Source organism: Aquarana catesbeiana, linkage group LG06 (assembly GCF_042186555.1).
Source record: "Aquarana catesbeiana isolate 2022-GZ linkage group LG06, ASM4218655v1, whole genome shotgun sequence".
NCBI classification, from domain to species: Eukaryota; Metazoa; Chordata; class Amphibia; order Anura; family Ranidae; genus Aquarana; species Aquarana catesbeiana.
The window spans coordinates 132,544,250-132,571,348 of record NC_133329.1 but is presented as its reverse complement, the minus strand read 5'-3'; the positions used below and the strand labels follow the sequence as shown (position 1 = coordinate 132,571,348).

General features: G+C 44.9%; 1 protein-coding gene across 1 annotated transcript; it reads right to left on the bottom strand.

The window, feature by feature from the left end:
• Positions 1 to 3,180: 3,180 nt before the first annotated feature.
• Positions 3,181 to 25,169, bottom strand: COX19 (cytochrome c oxidase assembly factor COX19). Its single transcript, XM_073636835.1, has 3 exons — positions 24,993 to 25,169; positions 20,787 to 20,898; positions 3,181 to 3,764 (listed from the first exon to the last, which is right to left on the bottom strand). The coding sequence occupies exons 1-3, from the start codon at positions 25,072 to 25,074 to the stop codon at positions 3,677 to 3,679; spliced, it is 282 nt and encodes a 93-aa protein (XP_073492936.1). The 5' UTR covers positions 25,075 to 25,169; the 3' UTR covers positions 3,181 to 3,676.
• Between the last annotated feature and the right edge of the window lie 1,930 nt (positions 25,170 to 27,099).

Sequence of the window (27,099 nt, the reverse complement as noted above, 5' to 3'; positions counted from 1 at the left end):
TTGTAACAAACGTAAAGTAGGCGTTATCCCAGTTTGGCCGCAAAAAAAGGCAAAATCCACTATAACCACTTGACGACCAGCCGCCGTCATACTGCGGCAGGTCGGCTCATTCCCGCAGTTCACCATAGCTATATGTTGGCCCTTTGAACAGCTATAGCAGGCCCGCGCTTGCTGCACAGCGGGGGCAATGATGCGCGTGGCTAGGGGCTGCGATGTCTGCCGGTGACGCGTGATCGCTCCACAGAGATCCCCGTTCTCTCAGAGGATTAAAGAGAGCTCGTCTGTTCCTAGTGATTAGGAACAGCGATCTCTCTCCTCCTCCAGTCTGTACACTCCCCCCACAGTTAGAAACACCTCCCAGGGAACACATGAAATACCTCCCAGGGAGCACATCAAACCCCTTCTCTGCCAGTGACATTTATACAGTAATCAGTGCATTTTTATAGCACTGATTGTTGTATGTCAATGGTCCCCAAAAAAAGTGTCAAAAGTGTCCAATCTGTCTGCCACAATGTTGCAGTCCATCTAAAAATTAAAAAAAAACAAGGTGGAGCACAGACTCCAATTATGAGACCTCTCAATCAAAGCTATTGCCCATGGAACTTTTGAGAATCTGTACTAAACACTAATGAATAAACAATTACGTGAAAATCAAATTTTCAATCACATACAAAAATTCCATGAAACATAACAGGGCATAGTAGATGAATATACCATGTATAGATATCCAGTTGATATCCTAGCACTCGACGCGTTTCGTGAAAGGTTTACTTCTTTAGGAGATGATGTTTCATAGGATATCCAGCAAAAAAACAACTCTATGAAAGTCAAAATCTCTGTCCAGTGATGTCCACAAGTGTCTCAGCCATCCGAGACTCTTCCTCCTGATTGGCTGAGACACAGCAGCACCGCCATTGGCTCGCGCTGCTGTCAAAGTCTGTCAGCCAATCAGGAGAGAGGGGGTGGGGCCATGTATATTTCAATGACAGGTCACCGGAGCCCGCAGCTATCGATGGTTATCTGCACAGCCAGGGATTACCTGCGGCGATCAGTGCTGGATGTACACAAAATGTGCATTGAAGTGTACAAGGCTCAGCAGCCTCAGCTAGCCACTCATAGGTGGAAAAAAGCTGCCATTCACATGGGGCAAGTCGTCGATGTGAATGTAGCTTTAACTACATGACCTCCAGAAGTTTTACCCCCCTTAAATGACAAGCCCATTTTTTGGGATACGGCACTGCATTAATTTAACTGACAATTGTGCGGTCGTGCGACACTGTACTCAAATAAATGTTTTTTTTTTTTTTACACACAAATATGCTTTTTTTGTGGTATTTTATCATCACTGCATTTATTTTTTGCGCTATAAACAAGAAAACAAAACACCGACAATTTTGAGAAAAAAATAAATAATATTTTTTACTTTCTGCTATAAAACCTATCCAATAAAATTGTTTTTAAAAAAATTGAATTTCTTGATAAACGGATTCTGCTACATGTCTTTGGTAAATAAAAAAAAAATCACAATCAGTGTATATTGATTGGTTTGCGCAAAAGTTATAACATCTACAATCTATGGGATATATACAGGAATTTTTATTTCTTTTTTATACTGGTAATGGCAGTGATCAGTGACAATCGGACACTTTGTGGAAACCAGTGACACTAATACAGAGATCAGTGCTAAAAATATGCACTGTCACTGTACTAACGACACTGGCTGGGAAGGTATTAAACATCTAGGGCAATCAAAGGGTTAAATGTGTGCCTAGCCAGTGTTTGTGTGTACTTTCAGTAGGGGTAGTAATATTTTATTCCCTGCTTTGCGGGCAAAGAAAATCTATTACTTCCCAGATGACAGGCAGAGCCCTGTCCTGTGTAAATTCATGATGATTGCTGGCTGTCGGTGGTAATCTATTGATCGGCACCAGGTGACCGACATCTGCTGTATTCAATCACAGCACGGCCGGGTCACATACTAGGTACATGATGTGGTGCAGCTGAGCCACCTTATATCTAGGATATACGGTCGGCAAGTGGGTACAAGGCTACTCTATCCAAAATCCATAAACAGATTTATGTAAAAGGTTTTAAAAATCAGGTGAGATAGAGGGATGATTTAATTCCACAGAAGAAAACCCACGAGCTCTCATTGTGATGCCTTCATCGGCAGCGTACACAAAGCAATAGATGGCATCAAAGTGACATTAATGTCCGATATCTCTGAACAGGTTGTAAAGCGCTTATGGCGAATAGAATAAGTCTGGCCAAACATTATAGAATTTTCTTATTCAATTTCCTTTAGATTTACCTTCAACTATGTAGTACAAGGGCCTGACTGATTGCATACAAATGATAAGCATTTCGGTTTTACCTCATATTATATGGTTTTGGTAAATATAAAAAGGAACATTGTACAAGAAAACTATAATGTATTGCTGGCTTTGGTACCAAAACTGGACCAGCTGCACATGGTGATCAATCAGCTTCTAGCCTCAGCTCGTTCAGCTAAGCTAGAAGCTGACTGGTTGCCATGCACAGCCACTCCAGATGCTGTCTTGCTCCAGTCTTCTCTCCAACGTGTAATAAGTCCACTTTAGGGGAACAATGCAAAGAGGAAAGTGCAATTAAACCACCTGTATTGTCTGGCATCAGTAAAGAGAATTTTATTTGGCTGGTAGGGAATACTCAACTTTTCGTTCTTTAGTTGAGTTAGGCTAATAATGTAATCTTGTGTTTTGCTTTGGAGAGAAATGGTTCAGGAACCACACCCGATTTTAGTTACCAGGGACAATGCCACCAGCCAAAACGATCAACATTCTTTTAGGTGGATGATGTTGATCTAAAGCTTTTGTCACCATAGCGTTGAGAAGATATCAATTACCAGAAACAATGCCACCAGACAAAATAGTCAACATTCTTTTAGGTGGAAATGTTGATGTGGTATAGAAGTTATTTCCGCAATACCGATTAGAAGAACACTGTGGAGTTGGCTTCTCATTATTCCTCGAATCCTCAATATAAAGGAATGAACTACAGAAATTACTGGACCAAAGTGTAATTTTGCTGAGAAACAAATCAAATTCCTTGAATAATTGTAAAGATGCCATTCAATTGGGTGCAGCCCATAGGTCAACCCTTAAAATCAGTTATGTATACCTTTAGTACTTTACAACTGTATATCATATTAGATTTTAAATTTATTTCTGCTTGGTCCATATGCACAACCAAGTTGCTGACATTACATGTAGGAAACAAATTATTCTGCGATTTAATAGATACAAATTGTGATTTGTAAAGTACTTTAGATCACATTTGTAGACCTCGTTTATTAAACAAAAAATGTCTAAAGAACAATCCGTGTTGCCTCCTAGTAATGGTTCAAACCTGCACTGCAAAATGAATGACTTAAAGAGGAAAACTATGGAAAGGCTGATTGGTTGCTCTGGAGGAACAAAGAAAGTTCTTAGTAGACACACACTAATAAATAAGACTCAGTAGATCTTGAGTAGGGAAGACATAGCTCCAAGACTTTCAGACAAAACATATACAGAAAAGGGAATCTGTCTGAAGCATATGTCACACGCAGTAAATCAGTCCTGTACAGAAAAAAGTTCCAGTGCCTCCAAGTATAGGAATTATTTCCCTTCAAGTTCTTATGTACAGTGCACTGATCTTACAACTTGTTTTGCTCTTGTGTCGTTTCTTCATCAACTAGGTCCTTAAATCCAAGCTTTTCCAGGGGTTCCTTGGCCATTAGTTGTCTGCAAAAAAAAAAAAAAAAAGCATAGTGTGAAACTCATGGAATATATATACTATATGACTAAAGGTATTGAGACAACTGCCTTTACGCACAAATAATGGCACCCTAGTCTTAGTCTTTAGGGTACAACATTGAGTTGGCCCACTCTTTGCAGCTATAGCAGCTTCAACGCTTTTGGGAAGGCTGCACACAAGGTTTAGAAGTGTGTCTATGGGAATGTTTGACCATCCTTCCAGAAGCGTATTTGTGAGGTCAGGCACTGATGTGGACGACAAAAAACAGAAAAGAGAGGGCGCACCGGCCTAGTGCATTATCTTTAAAAAGGTTTATTAAAACAGAAAACGTAAAAGTACTACTCACAAGGGTAGATAAAAATCACGCATAATAGTCAAATGATGGTAGCAGTCTCCAGACCTATGGACAAGATCTACTCTTGTGAGTAGTACTTTTACGTTTTCTGTTTTAATAAACCTTTTTAAAGATAATGCACTAGGCCGGTGCGCCCTCTCTTTTCTGTTTTTTGTCTGTATGTTAGGATTTCCCTATCCTTGAGTGCAGCAAGGCTGAAAGCTACCATCCATCGAGAACTTTGAACTGTCGGGCTTATACATTTATGCGCAAGAGTTTTTGTTTTGTACTGATGTGAACGAGAAGGCCTGGCTCGCAGTCTCCTCTCTAATTTATCCCAAAGGTGTTCTATCGTTCTATCTATCGTTCTATCTAGCTCTCTTGATGAGAGCCTATGACAGCTCCTTAGTCGTATGTAGCACCCTCTATCTAGTGTAGGTGCTAGTGAGATTTTTTTTGTAGTGCAGGTAAATTTAAGCAGGCCTAGGTAGAAGCTAGGCCTGTTTGTTTTGATATGTGGGCTGGGAGCGGCTTAGAGTAGGCTGGTGACTCATAGCTAGCTTCATCTCTTGGTTACCTCCAATCTGCTTCTAAGGAGCCCTAACCAATCAACAACCTGGATTGGCAGGCCTCCTTAGGGACAGGGGCTCGGAGCTGGACAGGAACCTCACACAACCCCACACAACCCAAGGGGTGTCCTGAACAGGAGTGGACAGTGGGGAATACTGCCGGGCAAGTCTCCAGGAGGGATCCATCAGGTCTCGGAGAGTGGCAGGTACAGTCAGGAGAGCTGGGAGCGGCATGCCGGAGAGGACCAGAAGTGTGAGTCAGAGATGGATGTAGAGCCAGCGGGAGAGACTGTGATGTTACTGGCAGTCAGGAGGGCTGTCAGAGCCTGCAAAGGGCTGACTGGGATCTGTAGTTCAGCAAAGAGGGCAGCTAGCACCAGGACTGTTTTTTTTTTTGCTACACTATAGGGGCCCGCGGTCCGTGGCCTGTAATAAGGAACTTTGCTAAGAGCTGGCTAAAACCAGAGTTAGGCCTAAACCATGTGCTAGCTGCGCCTGAAGAATTGTGCTGGAGGGAGAGATAGTCTGCAGAAAGTGTTGCGTAGGAGGAGAGTATCTAACTTATCCCAAACCATGCAAGAATTTCTTTCCTGGGCATCCCATGAATCCCTTAACCCCATCCAAGTTCTAATCCCACAATAAAATACAAAAACAAAACTGATGGACTTGTTCATTGTTTTTGACTGTCTGGAAGTGAATGCAGGGCTGGGCAGGGTGATAGGTGGGCCACAATCACTCATCAGTCTCTACGGGGCTACCACTACACATATTAAGCCCTTCTGCGCTGGATGATTACTGGGGCAGAGGTTGAGGGGCCAGGAGGGAGGAGAGTTTCTACTAACAGAAAATAAATCACTATAAGGGATGTGTCCTAATGACTATTAGGCATGTCCCTTGTGCTGGCTTTTCTGTTTTTTACGTTAGCCATTGCCTGAGTGTGCTGATCGGGGTGTTCTAGCGGGGGGCCGCCACCTATCAGAACACAATAGTTCAGTGGGGGGGGGATTGTTTCGCACATCGTCTCCGACCAGAGCCGACAGTTTTTTTTCGTTCAACCCAAAAAAACTAATAGTGTGTACCAAACTGCAGACAACTTTCAGGTCTCTAAAGCCCATACAAGACAAGGAATTGGTCGCACACTGGAACTCCAAATTATCTCGATGTCATCTTTATTGTCAAAAAAGGGTCAGACAGATCTAAAGCCCATAACCTGGACTCACATCTCTGCGTTTCTGCCTGATGCAGTTTCATTGAAATCAATGGAAATGCATAAGCACATATGTCAAAGCATGCATGAAATCGCGCATCGACATGCAATGCATTGATACATGTTGACATCCATTTTGATGTGTTTCTATTGGTTTAAACGATAAACGCATCAAGATTAAAAATGCAGAGGTGGGAATAGGCATTAAGACAAGGCAGTGAGAGCAAGAGGAAACAAGCAAGTGTACTTTCCCCATGTAATAGAGTACAGCAGCTCAGGAATATAATTTTTTCACAAGGGATGCAAATAATATCTTGATTAGGCAGTTAAACAAGAAATTCTTGTATGTTTGCTATATGAAAGAGCATCTATTGTTAAAGCCCAACCCTGGGAAATTTGAAAATGATCCCTTGCAGTGGAGCCGGGCCTGCACTGAAAGGGTTAATTGCTCATTTAGGTCTAGATGACATAGAACAGAATATTTACATATCCAATCTGTACTGCTAGACCGATCCCTGCTGCGCCTTTTCCCCCCACCCTAAAAGGTGCTGATTTCATCAAGGCCTATGCTAGATCCATAGCCGTGCAATGGATCTGATGCCAAGGGACAGTCCACTAACGGAGCACCGTCCGGTGGGGGAGAGGAGGAATTAGTCAAAATTAGACAAAATGAGCAGTTAAAGTAGAATTCCATGGTACATCTAATAACTATTAAAAATGCTAATCCCTCCTCCTAACGCCTATTCCGACTAACCTGTGTAAGAAAGATCAGTATACTTGCCTATTTTCAGGCTGCTCCGGTCACGTGAACTCCAGTGCCAACCAGTGCTGACTGCGGGGGAAAGGAGACAGCACTCAACAATGGCTAGTAATGCCTGCTAGCAGTGATGTCAAGCATAGGCTTACCATATTTATTGGCATATAACATGCACTTTTTTCCCCTTAAAATCAGGGGAAAATCGTGAGTGTGTGTTATACGCCGATCCCCCACTGATTGTGAGCGGAGCGAACGCCGGCCGCCGATATGCATACATAGCCGAGTGTACTCGGCTAGGCCCGGCTAGCTCCGCTCACAGTCACGCCCAGGCCTGCCCTATGATGGACATAACACAGGGAACTGGGCGTGACTGCGAGTGGAGCTAGCCGAGTACACTCGGCTATGTATGTATATCAGCTCTTCTCGGCTCCGCTCACAGTCACACCCAGTCCCGCGAGCGGAGCCGAGATACACAGGACCGGCTCTATGTATCTCGGCGGTGGCGGCATATTTAAACTGCAAATGATCTGCAAATGATCTGACAAGGCTGCAGATGGACAATGGCAGAGCTGCAGATGGACACTGACAAAGCTGCATTGATGGGCATTTAAACGTAAGTTTTTTTCCTTAAAATTCCTTCCTAAACTTGGGATGTGTGTTATACGCCGATAAATACGGTACTTTGTGGCATCCATTGTTGGTGCTCCCTCCTCTCCCCTGCAGCGGCCGCTGGATCACATGACTGGATAGGAGCAACCTTAAAATAAAAGTCTGAAAATCTCTCCTACACAGGATAGTCAGAATACTTGTTGGGGGAGGGGGGACATTTTAAATAGCAGCTAGGTTTTGCATGGAATTGTACTTTAACCTTTGCAGTGCTAATGCAGCCCCACTGCAAGGGATACTTCTCAAGGTTTCCAGGGTTGTGCTTTAAGATTCCTGTAGACAATAGACGAGAGTCTTGAGATTAAAAAAAAAAAAAAAAAGAAGAGGAGCTCCAGCCTCCCAAAACAAAAAATAGAATTTTTTAAAACAGCTTACCTGTAAAATCCTTTTCTTTCGAAGGACATCACGGGACACAGAGCCACAGTAATTACTGATGGGTTATATAGGTATCACTGGTGATTGGACACTGGCACACCCCATCAGGAAGTTCAACCCCCTATATAATCCCTCCCCTTGCAGGGATACCTCAGTTTTGTAGCCAAGCAATATAGTGTATTAGAAGAGGGGCGGGACCTCTGTGTCCCGTGATGTCCTTCGAAAGAAAAGGATTTTACAGGTAAGCCGTTTTAAAAAATCCTATTTTCTTTCTCGAACATCACGGGACACAGAGCCTCAGTAATTACTGATGGGATGTCCCAGAGCAATGCTACCTGAGGGGGGGGAACCACGACCAAGTAGGGTGCAATCAGACCTGAGGACCCTGTACCGCTGCCTGCAGCACACTACGCCCAAAGGCGATATTCTCATGCCTTCTCACATCCACCTGATAGAATCTGGTGAATGTATGAACTGAAGACCAGGTTGCGGCCTTGCAGATTTGAGCCATAGAGGCCCGGTGATGCACTGCCCAAGAAGCACCAATAGCCCTTGTGGAATGTGCCCTGATCTGAAACGGAGGAATCTTCTGTTTCAAACCGTAAGCTTGAATGATCAACTGTCGAATCCATTTAGAAATGGTAGCTTTTGACGCTGCCTGTCCTCTATTGGGACCCTCTGGCAGCACAAACAAAACATCTGTCTTGCGGATCTGAGTAGTTGCCCCTAGATAGGCCTTAACTGCTCTTACTACATCCAACGAATGTAGAGATCTCTCTTCCGGAGAACAGGGATCTGGAAAAAAGGAAGGTAGAACAATGTCTTGGTTTAAATGAAAATCAGAAACCACCTTCGGTAAAAAAACTAGGATGAGGGCGTAGTACCACTCTATCCTTGTGTATAATCAAATAAGGCTCCTTACAGGAAAGAGCTGCTAATTCTGATACTCTTCTAGCAGAAGAGATGGCCACCAGAAAAATTTATTTCCTTGTCAACAAGACCAAAGGAATCTGACTTATTGGTTCAAAAGGCTGTTTCTGTAACACAGCCAGGACCAAATTCAAGTCCCAGGGGTTTAGGGGCGCTTTAACCGGAGGATTAAGACACTTCCACCCCTGCATAAAGTTTTGGACCAAAGAATGCGAAGCAAGTGGCCGCTGAAATAATACTGATAAAGCAGAAACCTGGCCCTTGATGGTACTCAAGGCCAGCTTCATCTCTAATCCCATCTGTAGATAATCAAGGATTCTACCTATGACATATTTCCTGGGATGCCAACCTCTGGATTCACACCAGGTTATATAAGCCTTCCAGACTCTATGATAAATCATCCTGGAAGCTGGCTTCCTTGCATTAATCAAGGTAGATATGACAGGACCTGAGAGCCCACGACTCTTCAGAACGTGGGTCTCAATAGCCAAACCGTCAAATTTAGCGTTTGTAAGGCAGGATGGAACACTGGACCTTGAGATAACAGGTCTGGGCGTACCGGTAGGGTCCACGGGGAACCCACCGTCATCCTTACTATTTCTGCATACCAAGTCCTTCTGGGCCAAGCGGGGGCCACCAGAAGTACCGACTTCCTTTCCTGCCTGATCCTGCGAAGGAGTCGTGGTAGTAGCAGAATAGGCGGGAATGCGTAAATCAGTGAGAACCGATGCCACGGAATCACCAACGCATCCGTCCCGCATGCAAGAGGATCTTTTGTCCTTGCCACAAATCTGTCTTTTTGCTGAATCGGGATGCAAAGAGATCTACATCTGGAACCCCCCATCTTTGGCATATGGCCCAAAAGACGTCGGGATGCAGAGACCATTCCCCTGGAAGTAACTGCTGGCGACTTAGATAGTCCGCCTGCCAATTTTCTATTCCCGGGATGAAAACTGCCGACATGCATGGCACATGCATCTCTGCCCAGACAAAGATCTGGTTCACCTCTTTTTGAGCAGCTCGGCTCCGGGTGCCTCCCTGATGATTGACATAAGCCACTGCTGTGGCATTGTCGGACTGGATCCTGACCGGACAACCCTGTAGCCTGATAGTCCAGGCTTTTAGAGCTAGATGTATCGCCCGGATCTCCAGAATGTTGATGGGTAAGGTCCTCTCTGTCTTGGACCATACCCCTTGGACCGCAGCCTGTTCCAGAACTGCTCCCCAACCTGACAGACTGGCATCTGTTGTTACCACCGTCCAGGTAACCGGTAGAAAGGATTTCCCCTTCTGCAGGTTTTCGGGTATGAGCCACCAATTGAGGCTCTGATGCACCGCATGCGACAGGTGCATCGGAAAGTCTAATGCCTGAACCTTCTTGTTCCAGGTCGACAGAATACTGTGTTGCAGCATTCTTGAGTGAAACTGAGCATAGGGAACTGCTTCGAATGAAGACACCATCTTCCCTAGTAGCCTCATACAAAGGCGGACTGAGGGACCCTTCTTGGTCCTTACTGTCAGAATCAGCTCTCTCAAAGCAGTGATCTTTGCCTGGGGTAGAAATATTTTCTCCTGGCTTGTATCTATAATCAGACCTAAATACTCCAGTCTTCTTACTGGTTTTAGGAAAGACTTTTCTAAGTTGAGGATCCAACCCAGGTGTTCTAGATACCTGACCGTGGTCCTCAAGTTTCCCTTCAAAGAGGCTACCGACCGGTCTATCAAGAGCAGGTCGTCTAGGTATGCTATGACAGCTATACCCTGAGCCCTTAATCTGGCCAGAGGAGGAGCCAAGATCTTTGTGAACACTCGAGGTGCAGTGGCTATCCCGAAAGGCAGAGCCACAAACTGGAAATGGCGCCCTCCTACCTCGAAGCGCAGAAACTTCTGATGAGCAGGAAAAATGGGCACATGCAGATATGCATCTCTGATGTCTATTGATGCCAGAAATTCTCCTCCCTGCAGGGTGGGAACTACTGTTCGAATTGATTCCATGCGGAAGGATTGAATCCTTAGGAATCGGTTCAGATCCCTTAAGTCCAGAATGGGCCTGACATCCCCATTTGGCTTTTGGACCATAAAAAGGTTGGAATAGAAGCCCAATCCCTGGTCCTTTGCGGGAACTATCATAATGACCTCCTGCGACAAAAGTCGCTCTAACGCTAGAAGGAGCGACTGCTTCTTCTCTGGGTCTCTGGGAACATTTGATCTGAGGAACCGAGGAGAGGGGAATTCCTGAAACTCCAGCTTGTACCCTAAGGTTACCGTGGAGATTACCCATCTGTCCTGGAAGTCCTCCTGCCAGAACTCTGAGAACTGTCGCAGTCTTCCCCCCACTCGAGTGAGCGGGGGCGCCCCCTCATGCAGAGGTCTTAATGTTTTGCCTAGTAGGCTTCTTTCCCCAGGACTTCTTTTGTCCCTGGGGTTGACTCTTGTCTCTGGACCCCGATGGAGGCGGCCGTCGAGACTGCCTGGAGGCTGAAGCCCCCGGCGCTGGGGAAAGAGTCCGTTTGAAAGAGGGACGCTTACTCTTCTTCTTGACAGGTAAGAGAGTGCTTTTCCCACAAGAGATTCTCTTGATATAGTTATCCAAGTCCTCTCCAAACAACCTTGCACCACGAAATGGAAACCCAGCCAGTAGCTTCTTACATGGTGCTTCGGCTGACCAATTTTTCAACCACAGGATTCTACGTATATGCACCAACCCCAGTGAAAGACGGGAGGTTTGCACGATAGAATCTCTAATGGCGTCAACCACAAAGCATAAGGCCGCTGGAAGGTTAGCAAACCCCTGGGCCTGCTGTTCAGGTAATACTTTGATGACCTGCTTAACATGGTCTCTTAAGTATTGACAGACTCCAATCGCTGCTACTGCAGGTTGGGCCACTGATCCTGCTAAGGAGAAAACATCCTTCAATAGGGATTCCATCCTTTTATCCCTGAGCATCTGAGCATTGTCTACAGGACAAGTCAGGCTATTATTTACGGAGGAAATGGCGGCATCAATAGCCGGTATTCCCCACAGTTTAATAAACTTTTCTTCCATCGGATAAAGTGTTGAAAACTTTCTCGGCGGAAAAAAACGTTTGTCTGGGTGATCCCACTCAGAATAAATAAGCTTTTCAAGTAAAGTATGAACAGGAAAAGCATGTGCTGCTTGGAAAGGTTTCAGTGACCCCAAAGCAGAAGAGGATTCTTTAGCAGTTTCAGGTATGGGCAACTTAAATGTGGAGCGGACCAATCCAGTGAGGATCTGCACTAAGACTTTCTCCTCTTGGAAAGTCGCAGAGGGTCCCTCTCCACCTGAATCCTCCGAAGAGGAATCATCCATCCCATCCCGATCCTCTGAAAGGGATTCATCTCCTTTATCCCAGAGCTCCTCTGTCTGAGGGTCTTGGGGAACAGAGGAAAGCCTAGTGCGTTTTCTTCCACTGAGTGAAGACGTAATCACGGCCATTAATCTTTCCTCTAGACCATTAATGGTTGAGGAAAAAACCTCTTGTGTAATATATACAGGGGCTGAAGTGCCAGAAGCAGGTGTAGCCCCTGACCCCGATGGCTCTCCCTGGCTAGCCGTCCCTGGCCCATCTTTAGGGTAGGAGGATGCTGCCGACAGGGGGCCCTCAGAACCTGAACGAGATCCCCTAGTGTCTCTGGTTCCTGGGGTGCTTGAACCTCTTCTACCCATAGTGCAAAGCAACAAGGTGTGAGGTATACAAATGAACACTGCCCGCTGAGCGATGTAGTCTGGCTAAAAGCCTTGCTACCCAATGCTCAGTCTGGTGTTACTTCAGTAAATGCTGCCTAGGAGAATGCCTGTGTCCCACCTTACATGCGACCGTCAGCTCTGTGTCTCTCAGAAGGCTGAGTGCACCTGTACAGAGTGCCTTTAATAGCCTGCAGCTGGCCTGAGTGGGAGTCTAAGCACTCTGTGCTGACATCCCGCCCCCTCCTCTACCGCCCCCCCCCCCCGAGTTTTGAAAAAAACGAGCGTTTCCCGCACTGCCGGCTCTCCTGTCATGTCTCTGGAGTAAGGCTTTGGATGGTAGGGGGGGGGGGGGGGGGGGGAGGGAGGGAGGCTGGTAACAAGATCTGCCTGAACGGCTATCTTGAGAGATGGCGGCCATTAGGCCGCAGAGCCCGGGTGGTATAACCACTTTCTAGACCCCTGTGGCCCCTCTCTAGCCTGGGGGGGAACATTCAAACATGAGAAATCCCCCTTTCCACCTTACCTGCTTGCAGCCTGCTTGAGACGCTGGGACATAAACAGCGATTACAACACCTGAGACAGAGTCAGCATGTGTAGGTTTGTGCTCTTGGCAGCCCCCGGTGGTCACAATAGGCATAGCATGCATTTACCTTAAAGGAGAAAAGCCACTAGAACTCAAAAATTCTGTGGAATCTCCTCTTACCTGATCCAGCCGCAGGGTGCTGTTTACACAGACCCAATCTTCACCTCTCACGGTGGGCTCCGTTTGAAAAAACCGTCAGAGACTGGGGCCCCCATCAGTAGGGGGATCCAACAGTTCTGGGACCGTAAAGCACCTCGCCAGAAATTAGGAAGTTTAAAGCCATTTTCTGATCTGCGGGGTCCAGCTCTCTAAAAAGAGAAGCATTACGGGTAAAACCTCGTTTCTTCGGACACGAGGCCCGTGTACCATTCAATTCGGCCATGAAAAGACACTTTGAATGGATCCGGTTCGCCTGGCTTGCCCCAGTATAGGATCTTAGGATATTCCCTTTGGAGCTCAGCACAGGACATCTTTACACGTCCATCACCTAAGACACTGGCGTAAAAACTGAGGTATCCCTGCAAGGGGGAGGGATTATATAGGGGGTTGAACTTCCTGATAGGGTGTGCCAGTGTCCAATCACCAGTGATACCTATATAACCCATCAGTAATTACTGTGGCTCTGTGTCCCGTGATGTTCGAGAAAGAAAAAACGTCAAAGTCAGCAGCAATAAATAGCGTAGCTGCGGACTTAGATTATAAGGACACTTACCTGTCCAGGGATCCAGTGATGTCGGCACCTGAGCAGATTCTTCAATCAGCTTCAGGTGCTGGCATTGTAAAGAATGGAAACCGGTAGTGAAGCTTTCCGGCTTCATAACCCGTTTGCTACTGCACATGCGTGGAACGCACTGCACTTTGTGAATGATCCTGCAGTCTTCTGGGACCTGTGTATGTTCCAGAAGGCTGTTTTTTCAGTTTAATTTTTTTTAGATAGTAGAGCTTTCTTTAGGTGGTATTTATTCATCCCTGGGTTGGTTTCATTTTTTGCTAAAAAAAAAAAATAATAATATGACAGAAAATTTTGTAAAATAAGTAATTTTTCTCCTTCACAGGTGTGGGCTGATGAGGCTGCACTAATGAGGTGGCACTAATATGCAGCACTGATGGGCACTGATAGATGGCTTCATTGCTGGGCACTGATAGATGGCTTCATTGCTGGGCACTGTTGGAACTTCACTAATAATCAATGCCCCAATTATCTGTGCAGATCTCCCCTGTGCGGAAATGCCACCGATTTTCTCTCCTCACACCCTGTCAGCGTGAGGAGAGAAATGCAGATAAAACTGGCATTTCCTTGTTTACATGTGATCAGCTGTGATTTGACACAGCTGATCACATGCGTAAAGAGCCTCGTCATTGGCTCTTTACCGGGATCTGTGATGCGCCGTGTCTCAAGGACAGAGAACAGCACCGATCGCTGCGTGTCCCTGCGGGCACGCATATGCCGCTACAGTGGGAGGACATCATATGATGTCCTCCCAGAGCGAGAGAGCCGCCGCCTGCCAGTCATTTGACAATACGGTGGGCGGGAGGCAGTTAGACTACCTATCAAAAATCTTAATGCTCATATAGCCAATGACTTTAAAATCCTTCAGTGGCTGTCAGAATACCTCTATTTAGAGAAGGACACAGCAAAGGTTTGCATCTTAGCAGGAACCATGCTGCCATGCAATTTGCTCCATAGTCACCTCCATTCAAAACATATACAAATGAAGGTTCACAGACAGCCGTCAAAATCAGGACAGTGCTCGGATTGTGAAGACAGCATAATTTTTTTTTTTTTTAAGAATATATATATTTTTTAATAATAACAACAACAACAACAACAATAATAATATTCCCTCCTCTGCTCATCACTACTCCCCTACACTTTTAAGTTCAGATACATGAGAAAATAAAATACTTGGATGCAGAACCTGTGCTCAAAAATTCCATGGGATCTGGTCTCATGATCAATTTCCTTGGCATATTTGATTCTGTGGTCAGATCATAAGATCTCTAGCCCAGGTAAAGATGGCAGGCCTTCTTGTACTTTTTACAGGGTTAAAGTGTATGTAAGCTCTAACAATATATTTCTCCTGTTTGATGCCATATGGTCTTCTAAATACATTATACCCTTGAAAGCGCTGTATTACACTTGTTCAACAAGTGTAAAAAGAACTATAGCTGTTCAGCCAGAAATTTTGTGAGCTGATAACTTCTTGTACTTCCTGCCTCTGGATTATTATCAGTTAGAATTGTTCCCTGCTATCTCTGTGGACTACAAACCACCTCCCTCTGTTATGGAGAAGAGGGGGGGGGGGGGGTTTATGCAGTTTTAACATAGGTTATGTAGTCCTAACACTCCATGTTCCAGGGTGACAAGGCTGCTCAGTATGGTTGTCCCCCCTAGGACCCGGAAGTGTGTCAATGACAGGATTACCAGGTAAAAATAAAGGAACCAAGTGCTAAAATCATAATAGGATTTTTATTACAGCTTACCTGTAAAATACTTTTCTTGGAGTACATCATGGGACACAGAGCCTTAAGTAATTACTTAATGGGTTATAGGCCACCTTCAGGTGTTGACACTGGTAAACCCAATCAAAAGGAAGTTTACTCCCCTATATAACCCCTCCTCCTTCCAGAAGCACATCGGTTTTTGTAGCAAAGCAATATACTTGTATCCCAAAAGAGGGGCGGGACCTCTGTGTCCCATGATGCACTCCAAGAAAAGGATTTTACAGCTGTAATAAAAATCCTATTTTCTTTATCGTACATCATGGGACACAGAGCTTTAAGTAATTACTTAATGGGATGTCCCATAGAAATGCCACATGAGGGGTGGGAGAAAACAACCCGCAGGGTACACCCAGACTTGAGGATCTATACTGCTGCTTGCAGCACACTGCGCGCCCAAAGGCGATATCCTCATACCTCCTTACATCCACCTGATAAAATTTTGAGAATGTATGCACTGAAGACCAAGTTGCGGCCTTACAGATCTGAACCATGGAGGCCTGATGACACACTGCCCAAGAAGCACTAACCGACCTGGTAGAATTCGTCTTAACTTAAAACATGGGAATCTTACCCCTTGAATCATAAGTTTGAATTATCACCTACCGAATCCACTTAGCGACAGTGGATTTTGACGCTGCCTGTCCTTTCTTAGGACCCTCCGGCAGAATAATTAAGACATAAGTTTTACGAATCTGGGCAGTTTTCTTTAAATAGATTTTCACTGCTCTCACCACATCAAGACAATGTAGTGACTTTTCTTCCCTGCAACATGGTTTTGGAAAACACGATAGCAGGACAATATCTTGATTCAGGTGAAAACCTGAAATTACTTTTGGCAAAAAGCCTGGATGAGGGCGTAACACCACTCTGTCCTCATGAAAAATCAAATATGGCTCTTTACAAGAAACAGCAGCCAATTCTGAAACCCTCCTTGCTGAGGATATAGCAACCAAAAATACCAACTTCCTTGTCAGAAGGACTAGGAATCTGTTATCTTGGTTCAAATGGCTGTTTTTGTAACACAGACAAAACTAAGTTTTAAGTCCCAAGGGTTCAAGGGAGGTTTGACGGGCAGATTAAGCCGCGTCACCCCTTGTATAAAGCCCCGGACTAAGAATGAGTAGCAAGTGGTCTTTGAAATAAGACTGATAGAGCTGAGACTTGGCCTTTAATAGTACTTAAGGCCAATTTCATTTCTACCCCTAATTGTAGAAAGGCAAGAATTCTGCCTTTGATATATCTCCGAGGGTGCCAACCCTTGGATTCACACCAGGAAACATAAGCCTTCCAGACTCTTTAATATATAGTTCTGGAAGCTGGCTTCCTAGCATTAATCAGGGTAGAGATAACTGACCCGGAAAGCCCACATTTCTTTAGAATGTGGGTTTCAATAGCCACGCCATTAAATTTAGAGACCGTAAGGAAGGATGGAATATCGGTCCCTGAGAGAGCAGATCTGGACGTAATTGGAAGGACCATGGGCCCTCCACTGACCATCTTTACGATTGTTGCGTACCATGACCTTCTGGGCCATGCTGGTGCCACCAGAATTATCGTCTTTCTTTCCAGCTTGATCCCGCAAAGAATTTGAGGCAGCAACTGAATAGGAGGGAATGTATAGATCAGTAAAAACTGATCCCATGGGGTCACTAACGCATCCGTTCCGCATGCGAATGGATCCCTTGTTCTGGTCACAAAGTTGACCGACTTCATGTTGAACCTGGATGCTAGAAGATCCATGTCCGGAGTCCGCCATCTTTGACAAACAGCCCGAAGTATGTTGGGGTGAAGAGACCATTCCCCTGGGAATAACTGCTGGTGACTTAAGTAGTCCACCTGCCAATTCTCTACTCCCGGAATGAAGATTGCAGAAAGGCATGGAACATTCCTTTCTGCCCAAGTTAGAATATGGTTCACCTCTCTCTGTGCTGAGAGACTTTTGGTGCCCCCTTGGTGATTGATATAGGCCACAGCTGTGGCATTGTCGGATTGAATCCTGACAGGACAAGCCAGTAACCTGAAAGTCCAGGCCTTTAGAGCCAGGCATACTGCCCGAATCTCTAGGATATTGATGGGCAAGATTCTTTCGGTTCTTGACCACTGTCCCTGGACAGCTGTCTTTTCTAGTATTGCTTCCCCAGCCTGAGAGGCTGGCATCCATCGTTACCACTTTCCAGATGACTGGTCTGAAGGATTTTCCTTTCAGCAGATTCTGGGTTAATAACCACCAAGTGAGGCTTTGGGCCACTCTTGGGGACAGCTGCATTGGTAAGTCTAAAGCTTGAATTGTTTTGTTCCAAGCAGATAGGATACTGTTTTGCAACAGTCTTGAATGGAACTGGGCATAGGGAACTGCTTCGAATGAAGCTACTATGGTTCCTAGCAACCTCATGCAGAGGCGAATGGAGGGATTGCCATTTGACCTGAGCCTCTGCACCAGCTCTCCTATGGAATTGATTTTTGCTTGAAGCAAGAACACCCTTTCCAGGGCTGTGTCTATGATCAGACCCAAGTACTCCAGCCTTTTTAGCGGTATTAAGGAAGATTACTCTAGGTTGAGAATCCAACCCAAACTTTTTAGATAGTTGGTTGTAGTGCATACACTTTGCTCCAAACGAGTCACTGATTGATCTAAAAGTAATAGGTTGTCTAGGTACACTACGACTGTTATGCCCTGTGCCCTTGACATGGCTAGAGGTGGGGCCAGCACTTTGGTGAACACCCGAGGTGCTGTGGGTAGCCCGAAGGGCAGGGCTACAAATTGGAAATGCTGCTGTCCTAACTCGAACCGCAGAAACTTTTGATGAGCAGGAAATATAGGGACATTCAGATATGCATCCCTGATGTCGATTGACGCCAGAAGTTCTCTGCCTAGAAGGATATAAATTACCGACCTGATTGTCTCCATGCGAAAGGAGCGGATCTTCAGGAATTGATTTAATTTTCCTAGATCTAGAAAAGGTCTGACATCTCCATTTGGTTTTGGTACCATGAAAAGATTTGAATAAAACCCCAGACCTTGCTCCTTTGTGGGTATCTGTATGATCACCCCTTAAGATATTAATCGGTCTAATGCCTGAAACCAAGACTGTTTTTTTTCTGGATCTTTGGGAACACTTGACCTCAGGAAGCGAGATGGTGGAAAGTCCCGAAATTCCAGCTTGTACCCCAGCGTTACTGTGGAGATGACCCATCTGTCCTGAATTTCCTTTTTCCAGACTTCTGAAAATTGCAGTTTGCCTCTTCATGACAAGGCTTTAGGATTCTGTTTTGCAGATTTCCTACCCCAGGGCTTCTTTTGAGCCTGGGTCTGACCCTGAGGTGTTCCTCTAGAGTCTGACGGCGAAGACCGTCGCCACTGCCTAGAGGCGGAAGCCCCTGTCGCAGGGGAAAGAGCCCATTTAAATGAAGGGCATTTATATTTTCTTTTGACTGTTAAAAAGTACTTTTCCCAGCAGAAATTGCCTTGATATATTTATCCAAGTCTTCTCCGAACAGTCACTCCCCATGAAAGGGAAACCCAGTTAGGAGGTTTTTACATGGTGTTTCAGCTGACCAATTTTTCAACCACAGGATTTTGCGCATATGTACAAGCATAAGCGTAAGGCGGGATGCCTGGTGAATAGAGTCTTTAGTGGCATCTACGGCAAAACATAATGCCTTAGGTAGTTCAGCCAAATCCAGAGCTTGTTGTGTAGGAAGCTCTCTAAGGGCCTATTTAAATTGGTCCTTTAGGGATTGGTGGACGCCTATTGCGGCGACTGCAGGCTGAGTGACGGCACCTGCTATGGAAAAAGCAGATTTTAGCAGGGATTCCAACTTCTTATCTGTTGGATCCTTAAGCTTCTGTGCATTGTCTACAGGACAAGTTAAGGTATTATTCACGTTGGAAATCGCAGCGTCAATTGCTGGTACTTTCCATCTTTTGGAGAATTTCTCCTCCAGAGGATAGAGAATTGAAAATCTCTTAGGAAGGAGAAAATGTTTATCTGGTTTATCCCATTCCACAAAAATAAGCTGTTCAAGTAATGCATGTGCAGGAAACGCATGCAAAGGATGGGAAGGTTTTAAAGAACCTAAAAGGAAGAAGCCTTAGAAGTTTTCATGAGACTCTGTTAGAGGTAGCATGAAAGTGGAACGAACCATTTCTGTAAGAGATTGTATGAGCAATTTTTCAGATTTGAGAATCTGATAAATGTTAATCTACCGTTGGTTCCCCTGCAGAAGAATCATCGGTTTGTTTCCCTTCCTGATCGATTGAGGGTAAAACCTCATCGTGTGCCCACTGTTCCCCTTGCAAAGCTGATGCGGGGGAGGGGTACCTAGTACGCTTCCTATCCATTTGAATGGAGGATGCGCTTTAAAGCCGCTAATTTTTCTTCCAGACCCTGAAGGGAGGAGGAAAGGGCATCTTTAGTCACGTATACAGGTGCTGAGATGTGAGAGGCAGCTGCACCATCAATTTGCTCCAATGGCTCACCCTGAGTTGCCATAATTGGTAGGGGGGTGCAGCGCTACTGTCCCCCTGACCCTCTGTGGTCCCATCAGAGGAAGAAAAAAAAAAAAAAGACTTTTTGCAGATTTTGGACCTCGCAAAATCTCCTTCCACACGCTGTGCAGCCAGACACAGAACTGAGCAAACAGTGAGACAACAGAGTAAGGTATGTGCATAGACTCCATCTAGTAGAGATTTTAAGGCATGACAACAGCTTTTCCTTAAATAAAAGAAAATGCATAGAGGTTTTTAATATTCAAGTTTTGTTCCCTTACCTTGTCCTCGCCGCAGGATTTTGCTGAATTAACAGAGAATCCAATTTTCACCCATCACGGCGGGTTACGTTTAGCAAACCTTCAAGGACTGGGTCCGTAAAAACCAGGTCCAACTGCCTTGGGCCTTGTATAAGCACCCCATCAGGAAGCTTGAGGTAATGTAATAAGACCTAAGCTCTGGGGTCCAGCCCTACAAAGAGAGGCATTACAGGCAAAACCCCGTGCTTCGGATACGTGGTCCCAGGTACCATCCACTTTAGGCCTCAGTGGCACTTCTGGATGGATCTAGCTTCTTTTTATGGAGGTTATTTAAAACCAGCATGGATCCCTCCTGGAGCTCCTCAGAGCACATCTTCACTCGTGAACAACACCTTAGACACTGGCGAAAAAACCGATGTGCTCCTGGAAGGAGGAGGGGTTATATAGGGGGAGTAAACTTCTTTGACTGGGTTTACCAATGTCAACACCTGAAGGTGGCCTATAACCAATTAAGTAATTACTTAAGGCTCTGTGTCCCACGATGCACGATAAAGAAATGCTGCTTTTGGGTTTAGATATGGTTTATAGATGTGAATGTTCTCATTCGAACTTGGTGTACACAAACCTTTCCATTCTGCATTCCAAATATTCCTTTGAATCTTCTCTGCACAGATTACTCTGAAAGGAGTTTTCCCGTAAACACTTCATGAACTTTTCTTTAAAAGGTTTACATTCACCTGTAGGAAAAAAGTAGACGTGATGAAAATAAATGAATTACACAAGTACAAAAAAAACATTGGATAAAACAAAATCATTCCCTTTTAGCAGACCACTGAAATCTGCACCCAGTCTGAAAGGGCAAAGGGTTAGGCTAGCGCCAGACAAGAGCTGCTTATGCCTGGGATTTATTTTTCTACATATTTTTTTCTTAGAAGCTGTAAGATAACTTCCATTGAAGAAAGGCGCTCTATGGATGGAGGTGGCAAAGTTTTCATTCATCCACCTGTTCTCCATTCATAGAGCACATTTCATTGATGGAAGCAATAGTACAGCTTCGATGAATAGAGAAGGGGGCTGGAAACAGCAGGCATAGTTAGCAATCTTGACCAGTGCCTATAACAGGTCCAGCGGCTGTATTAGCCTCCAACAGCACCATAAAATTGCTGCTGTGGGGGCATGAGAATTGGCAGAGGATAGAGGATTTCAGCTAAGACAGCCAGTACAAGGAACACATCTCAATAAAGAAATAAATAATTGTAAATGTTCCACTTTTTTTTTTTTTTATTAAAACAAGCACTGTATACACATACCTGCTCTGTGCAATGGTTTTGCACAGGACAGCTCCGATATTCCTTTTCTTGGGGCCACCCGCTGGCACTCCTGGGCCCACCACCTGGCAGAGTGCCCGATAGCAAGCTGCTTGCTATGGGGGCACTCATACAAGCTCACTCCTGAGCCCCACTCTATCCCCTCATTGGCTGAGAATGACAGCAACAGTGGCTTCCACTGCTGTCTCTGAGCCAATGAGAAGGGAGAGAACGGAGAGAGATGCTGCTCTCGTAAACATCGCTGGATAGAGATTGGGCTCAGGTAAGTATTTAGTGGGGCTGGCGGAGAATTGCATGCGGAAGGTTTTTTACCTTAACGCTGAAAATGCATTAAGGTTAAAAAAAAAAAAAAAAAAAAAAGCCTTTAGAACCACCTAAATGTGGGTACTGTATCTTATACTGATTAAAATTTTTTCTTTAAAAAATAACCGAACTTAGGCTTTAATGACATTCCTTTAATATGACCGCTGATAATTGATATTTGCACCAGTAGACTATTGCACACATCTCTGATTTTTTTTTTTGTCAGTCACTATTATCTTCCTAGTTAGTCTAGTTCTAGTACAGAGCTGCTCAACCTGTGGCCCGTGGAGTCCTCGAATGTAGCTCATGACCTCAAACCAGGGAAGCACATGCCCATGCTCTGGGATAATGGCTTGGCCACCCCAAACCGCAATCAACGAGTTGCCTACACACCATCTCAGAGCATCAAAGCGCATAGCGACGGCGCTGGCAGTGGAGTAAGCAGGTGGCCATGGAGGGAGCAGGGGCCGCATAAGCCGATATGTCCTCTCTAGCGCCAGCTCCTGTCCCAGGTGGAATCATACGGAGTACACTTCACCCGAGAACATCTAGCAGCCTGGAGAGCGATGGCAGCAGAAGCTGGAAGAGGAAATTGTCAGTGTAGTAAACATCACATACACTGCGCTTTTGTAATGGGCATATTAGCACTTACAAATAAGAGGGTTGTTAGGGTGGCACATCAATGTAAAAGCAGCTTATTGGAGGCTCAGGACAGTAAGGACTCATTTACATTTGAGGTTTGGGAGGTGGGAACACCCCATAGTTCATTGTGGCATCAGACCGGTTACCAAAATGCTTAAGTGGCCCTCACTCTTCAAAAGGTTCAGCACCCCTGGTCTGGAATGGCTGTTCTTTGTAATGCACTAAGGGCGCTTTCACACAGACAAACTCTGCTTTGCTCAGCGGGGGATTGATCCGCTAATTCCTGCTGAGCAGGCTGATGATAGGTCTGTCATCGCTCATTGTGCTGAGACGGACCTGAGAGAGCCCCGCTCTCCTCTATGGAGAGACCGGAAGAAAACAGATCACCTGTCTGTTTTCATGTGATCTGCCAGATGGATGGAAAATAGGGTCACCATCCGTCTGGATTTCACGGACAGGAGCTAGCTGAAGACAACTGAACATGTGCAGGTCACCTCATGCAATAACCCATAGCAGCCAATCACAATCCATCATCTGTTGGTCCACCTTTCCTACTAAAAGGTAAACTTTCTTTTGATGTAGTGTATTGACTCAGATAAAAGTGGGTACCCTTAAACTCTAGTGTTGGTCATGGGACAACCTGTAGTTGTTGCAAAGCTTGAAGCAGGAGCACAAAGCCCTTCCTGACCTGTGATCCTTTGGAGCAGTGGCAGGAAGTGCTGTGACCCCAGCAGAATGAATTAGAATTTGTTGGTGTAAGTTACTGCACCTACAGATACCCTATAATGACACTTACCTGAACTGCTAATTCCACGGCACACCAGGCACCTTCAAGGGCCTGCTTTGGCTGTGCCTTAGGTAGCTCGGTAAGCTGCAATATATTACATTTTTGGTTTTGGGTTTAATACCGTTTTAAATTATATACGTATTGGTGACACTACCCTTTGCAGGTTTTCACACTACACAGTCTGCGTACAGCTTAGAGCAGTATTAAACCCAAAAATGTAATATATTGCAGCTTACTAATTAATAGATGTGGTGGCTGCATTTGTTTTCTTTTCTAGGCTTTTTCCCCCTCTGTTTTCCCTGGTGATCTGGCCAGTAACACACCTCCTATATTAGAATGGCCCCCACTCTGGATGAAGGAGCACAGCAGAGAAAAAGAATACAAATGCAGCCATTACATCTAGAAAATGGTAAGCTGCAATATAATACCGTATTTCTTGGCGTATAAGACAACCCCATAATTTTACAGTTTAAGAGTTTTTGCCTGTACTTACCATATAAGACAACCCCCCTTCCGAGGCTTCTGACACTTCATATTTCTTTGTTCTTGCTGGAGCTGGAGGCATATCTTTCTTCCTTCTTGCTGGAGCCAACCACAGCGAGCGATGTATTCTAATAATGAATACAAAGCCTTCTTGGATTGGCAGAGGCTGTAATATCATCAGCCCGCGCCTCTCTGACTCTCAAAGCCAATCTGAGCAGGCTACTCTATGTAGCCTGCTCAAATTGGCAGAGGTTGTTACTCCAATCCGAGCAGGCTCTATATGCATTTGAATACATCGCTCACCGGTAAGGATGAGCTCCGGCGTGTTGGCACATCCCACGTGCAGAGCCCGCCAGGAAGTCAGCACGGCGCTAATCACAGGCAGTGAGACATTTTCCCGATGTGCGGCTGCAGAGATCGGGAAATGTCTCACTGCCTGTGATTAGCGCAGCGCCGTGCCGACTTCCTGGCGGGTTCTGCACGTGGGATGTGCCAACACGCCGGAGCTCATCCTTACTCACCGGGATTGGCTCAACGGTATATACTGTATGTAGCCGAAGCTACATACAGTATTACCACACATCCAGCAGGCATCCGATGAGCTGACTCGGCGTATAAGACGACCCCTGCTCTTTGGCCATTTTTTTTAAGTGTAAAAAGTCATCTTATATGCCGGAAAATGCGGTAAATGTTTGCTGTTTAATGCAACTTTAAGCCATCCATACATATGTTTACGTACATATTTTAATAAGTCGCTATGCAAACGCCAACTTTCCGTCCTGATGACTATTTGCAAAACCACATGCGTGCCCCGCCTACTTTGGCAATGCCCTTCTTTGTAATTGGTTGCTAGTGCATGGGAATAACACTATTGGAAATAGAGAAAGGGTGGGGGATAGCACATTAAATCAGGTAAATAAAGGTCTGCTTTGCCATGCTTATGTTTCTTTAAAATATATTCTTTTCCCATAGATTTACTTAAACGGTATGATGAGACAAGGCATAAAAAAATAAAAGTTTACAGTCATGTCATTGTAAAATAAAATGGATACAAATATAACCAGAAAATATTGCTGCACCCACTGTTATAAAGTACATGGAGAAAAACCATATACTATCAGATGATCCATACTGACCATACTACACCCCATAATCATCCACACAGGGGCGCTATTTCACAGATCTGCAATTACTTTTCATCTCACTATCCTTTTCAATGCTAAATAGAAATGTCAGATTTTACAAAGTGACAGCCTGGCTACTCCCAATCCCTTCTCCTGCTGCTCACCAAAGTGATCCAGAGGAAAAGATCCCTTGTCTGGAGGTCGAGGCTTGAACGTTTTTGTCCCAAAGTTCATAGCAGTCGACATGTTGATAACACCGCTCGTGATTCGCTTCCTGTAACCTCTTCCACCAAGCTCCTAAAGGACATGCGTGCCCCTAGCTAACAGGACTGGGACAGCTTCGTTACACTTAATACGCATGCGTGCCCACTTCTAAATTGTCAGCAGCAGCTTCGTAATACTGCGTAATTCTGGCAGCACACGGCTTCGAAGAGCTCAGTGCGCATGCGTACGTCATGACCGCTCATCAGGTGCTATGTCTTTGTGTATACAGTGCATAAAGGGAGCAAACTGCTGATTTGAACAACAGTTTAACCACTTCAGCTCCAGAAGGTTTCACCCCCTTCATGACCAGGCCATTTTTTGCGATACGACACTGCTTTGTTTTAACAGACAATTGCACATTCATGCAAAGCTGTAACCAAAAAAATGTATGTCCTTTTTTTCCCACAAGTAGAGTTTTCTTTTGGTGGTATTTGATTACCTCTGCGGTTTTTATTTTTTGCGCTATAAATTAAAAAAAACTGACAATTTTGAAAAAAAAAAAACAATATTTTTTTTACTTTCTGCTATAATACATATCCAATAAAAAATGTTTTAAAACAAATGTCTTCAGAAATGTAGGCCAATATGTATTCTGTTACACATTTTTGGTAAAAAAAAATCCCAATAAGCGTATATTGATTGGTTTGCAGAAAAGTTATAATGTCTACAAACTATGGAATATTTTTATGGCATTTGTATTTTTACTAGTAATGGCGGTGGACAATTTGGACACTAAGTGACACTTTTTGGGGATCAGTGACACTAATGAAGTGATCAGTGCAAAAAAAAAAAAAAAAAAAAAGCACTCTCACTGTACTAATGACACTGTCTGGGGAGGGGTTAAAGGTTTAAGTGTGCTCCTAGGGATTGCTTTCTAAGACCCCCATACACACTATTAGATTTTCTGCAGATTTTTGTCTTCAGATTTATCAAAACCATGTAGCGCAAGGGCCTGCCTGATTGCATACAAATTGAAACTCTTAAGGTTTGACCTCATATTACAGTATATGGTTTTGGTAAATCTGAAGACAAAACTCTGCAGAAAATCTAATAGTGTGAATGGGGCCTAACTGTGTGGGGGATGGCTTAAAGCTGAGGTCCACCCTAAAATTAAAAATTACATTAACATTCTGCAAAAAAAAAAAAAATATATATATATATATATATATATATATATATTTTACTTACCAGAAATGCCTGTTCCTAATCTGCCTCTTCCTATTCCACGGCGCTGCTCCTTCACTTCCTCCTCTTCGGTGAGCTGCCCCGTTGTCTTCTGGGACATGTGTGTGTCCCACAAAACCACGGGGCCATTCACAAAGAGCCACGTGGCTCGCGCATGCGCAGTAGGAAGGCTCCACTACCTGTTTCCCTTAGGATGGCGGCACCGGCACCCGATCCGATGGACGGATCGGCCACGGGGGGCCGACATCGCAGGCTCGCTGGACAGGTAAGTGCCCTTATTAAAAGTCAGCAGCTACAGTGTTTGTAGTTGCTGACTTGTTTTTTTTTTTTTTTTAAACGGCCGGACCTCCGCTTTAACTGGTGGAGAACACAGATCCGTGTTCTTGCTTAGCAGAAGCACAAGATCTCCATTTTCCTCTCTGACAGAACGGCGGTCTGCCTTGTTTACATAGGTAGACAGAAGTTCTGCCTCTCCTGTCATCGATTGTCAGGTCCCGGCGGACATTGCGTGTGCACATACGCCCCAGACCCGGGAAAAGAGACAATGTACAGGTACATTGTTTCGCGTAGCTGGGCCGCCCTGCCGCAGTAGTTAAATATGATTGCCAACTATACAGTGCAAACATAAGAATGGAGAGCAAATAGGGTAGTAAACTGTCACCATGTCATGCAATTTGGAATGTGGCGGAAGATGCTCTGGTGGCGGGGTGAAGCAGTGCAGTGTAAACTTTTCTGAACCATAGAGGAGCCAGGAAAAGGTAAAGCAGGGAGAAGATCAGCTTGGAAGGAGTTAAAGAGGTTGTAAAGTCCCAGGTACTAAAG

Coding starts and splice junctions, on each gene's coding strand:
- COX19 (XM_073636835.1), bottom strand. CDS start 25,074: ATGTCGACTGCTATGAACTTTGGGACAAAAACGTTCAAGCCTCGACCT. Junction 20,899..24,992: donor TTTTCCTCTGGATCACTTTG/GTGAGCAGCAGG, acceptor TTTTTCCTACAG/GTGAATGTAAACCTTTTAAA. Junction 3,765..20,786: donor TTGGAATGCAGAATGGAAAG/GTTTGTGTACAC, acceptor TTTTTTTTGCAG/ACAACTAATGGCCAAGGAAC.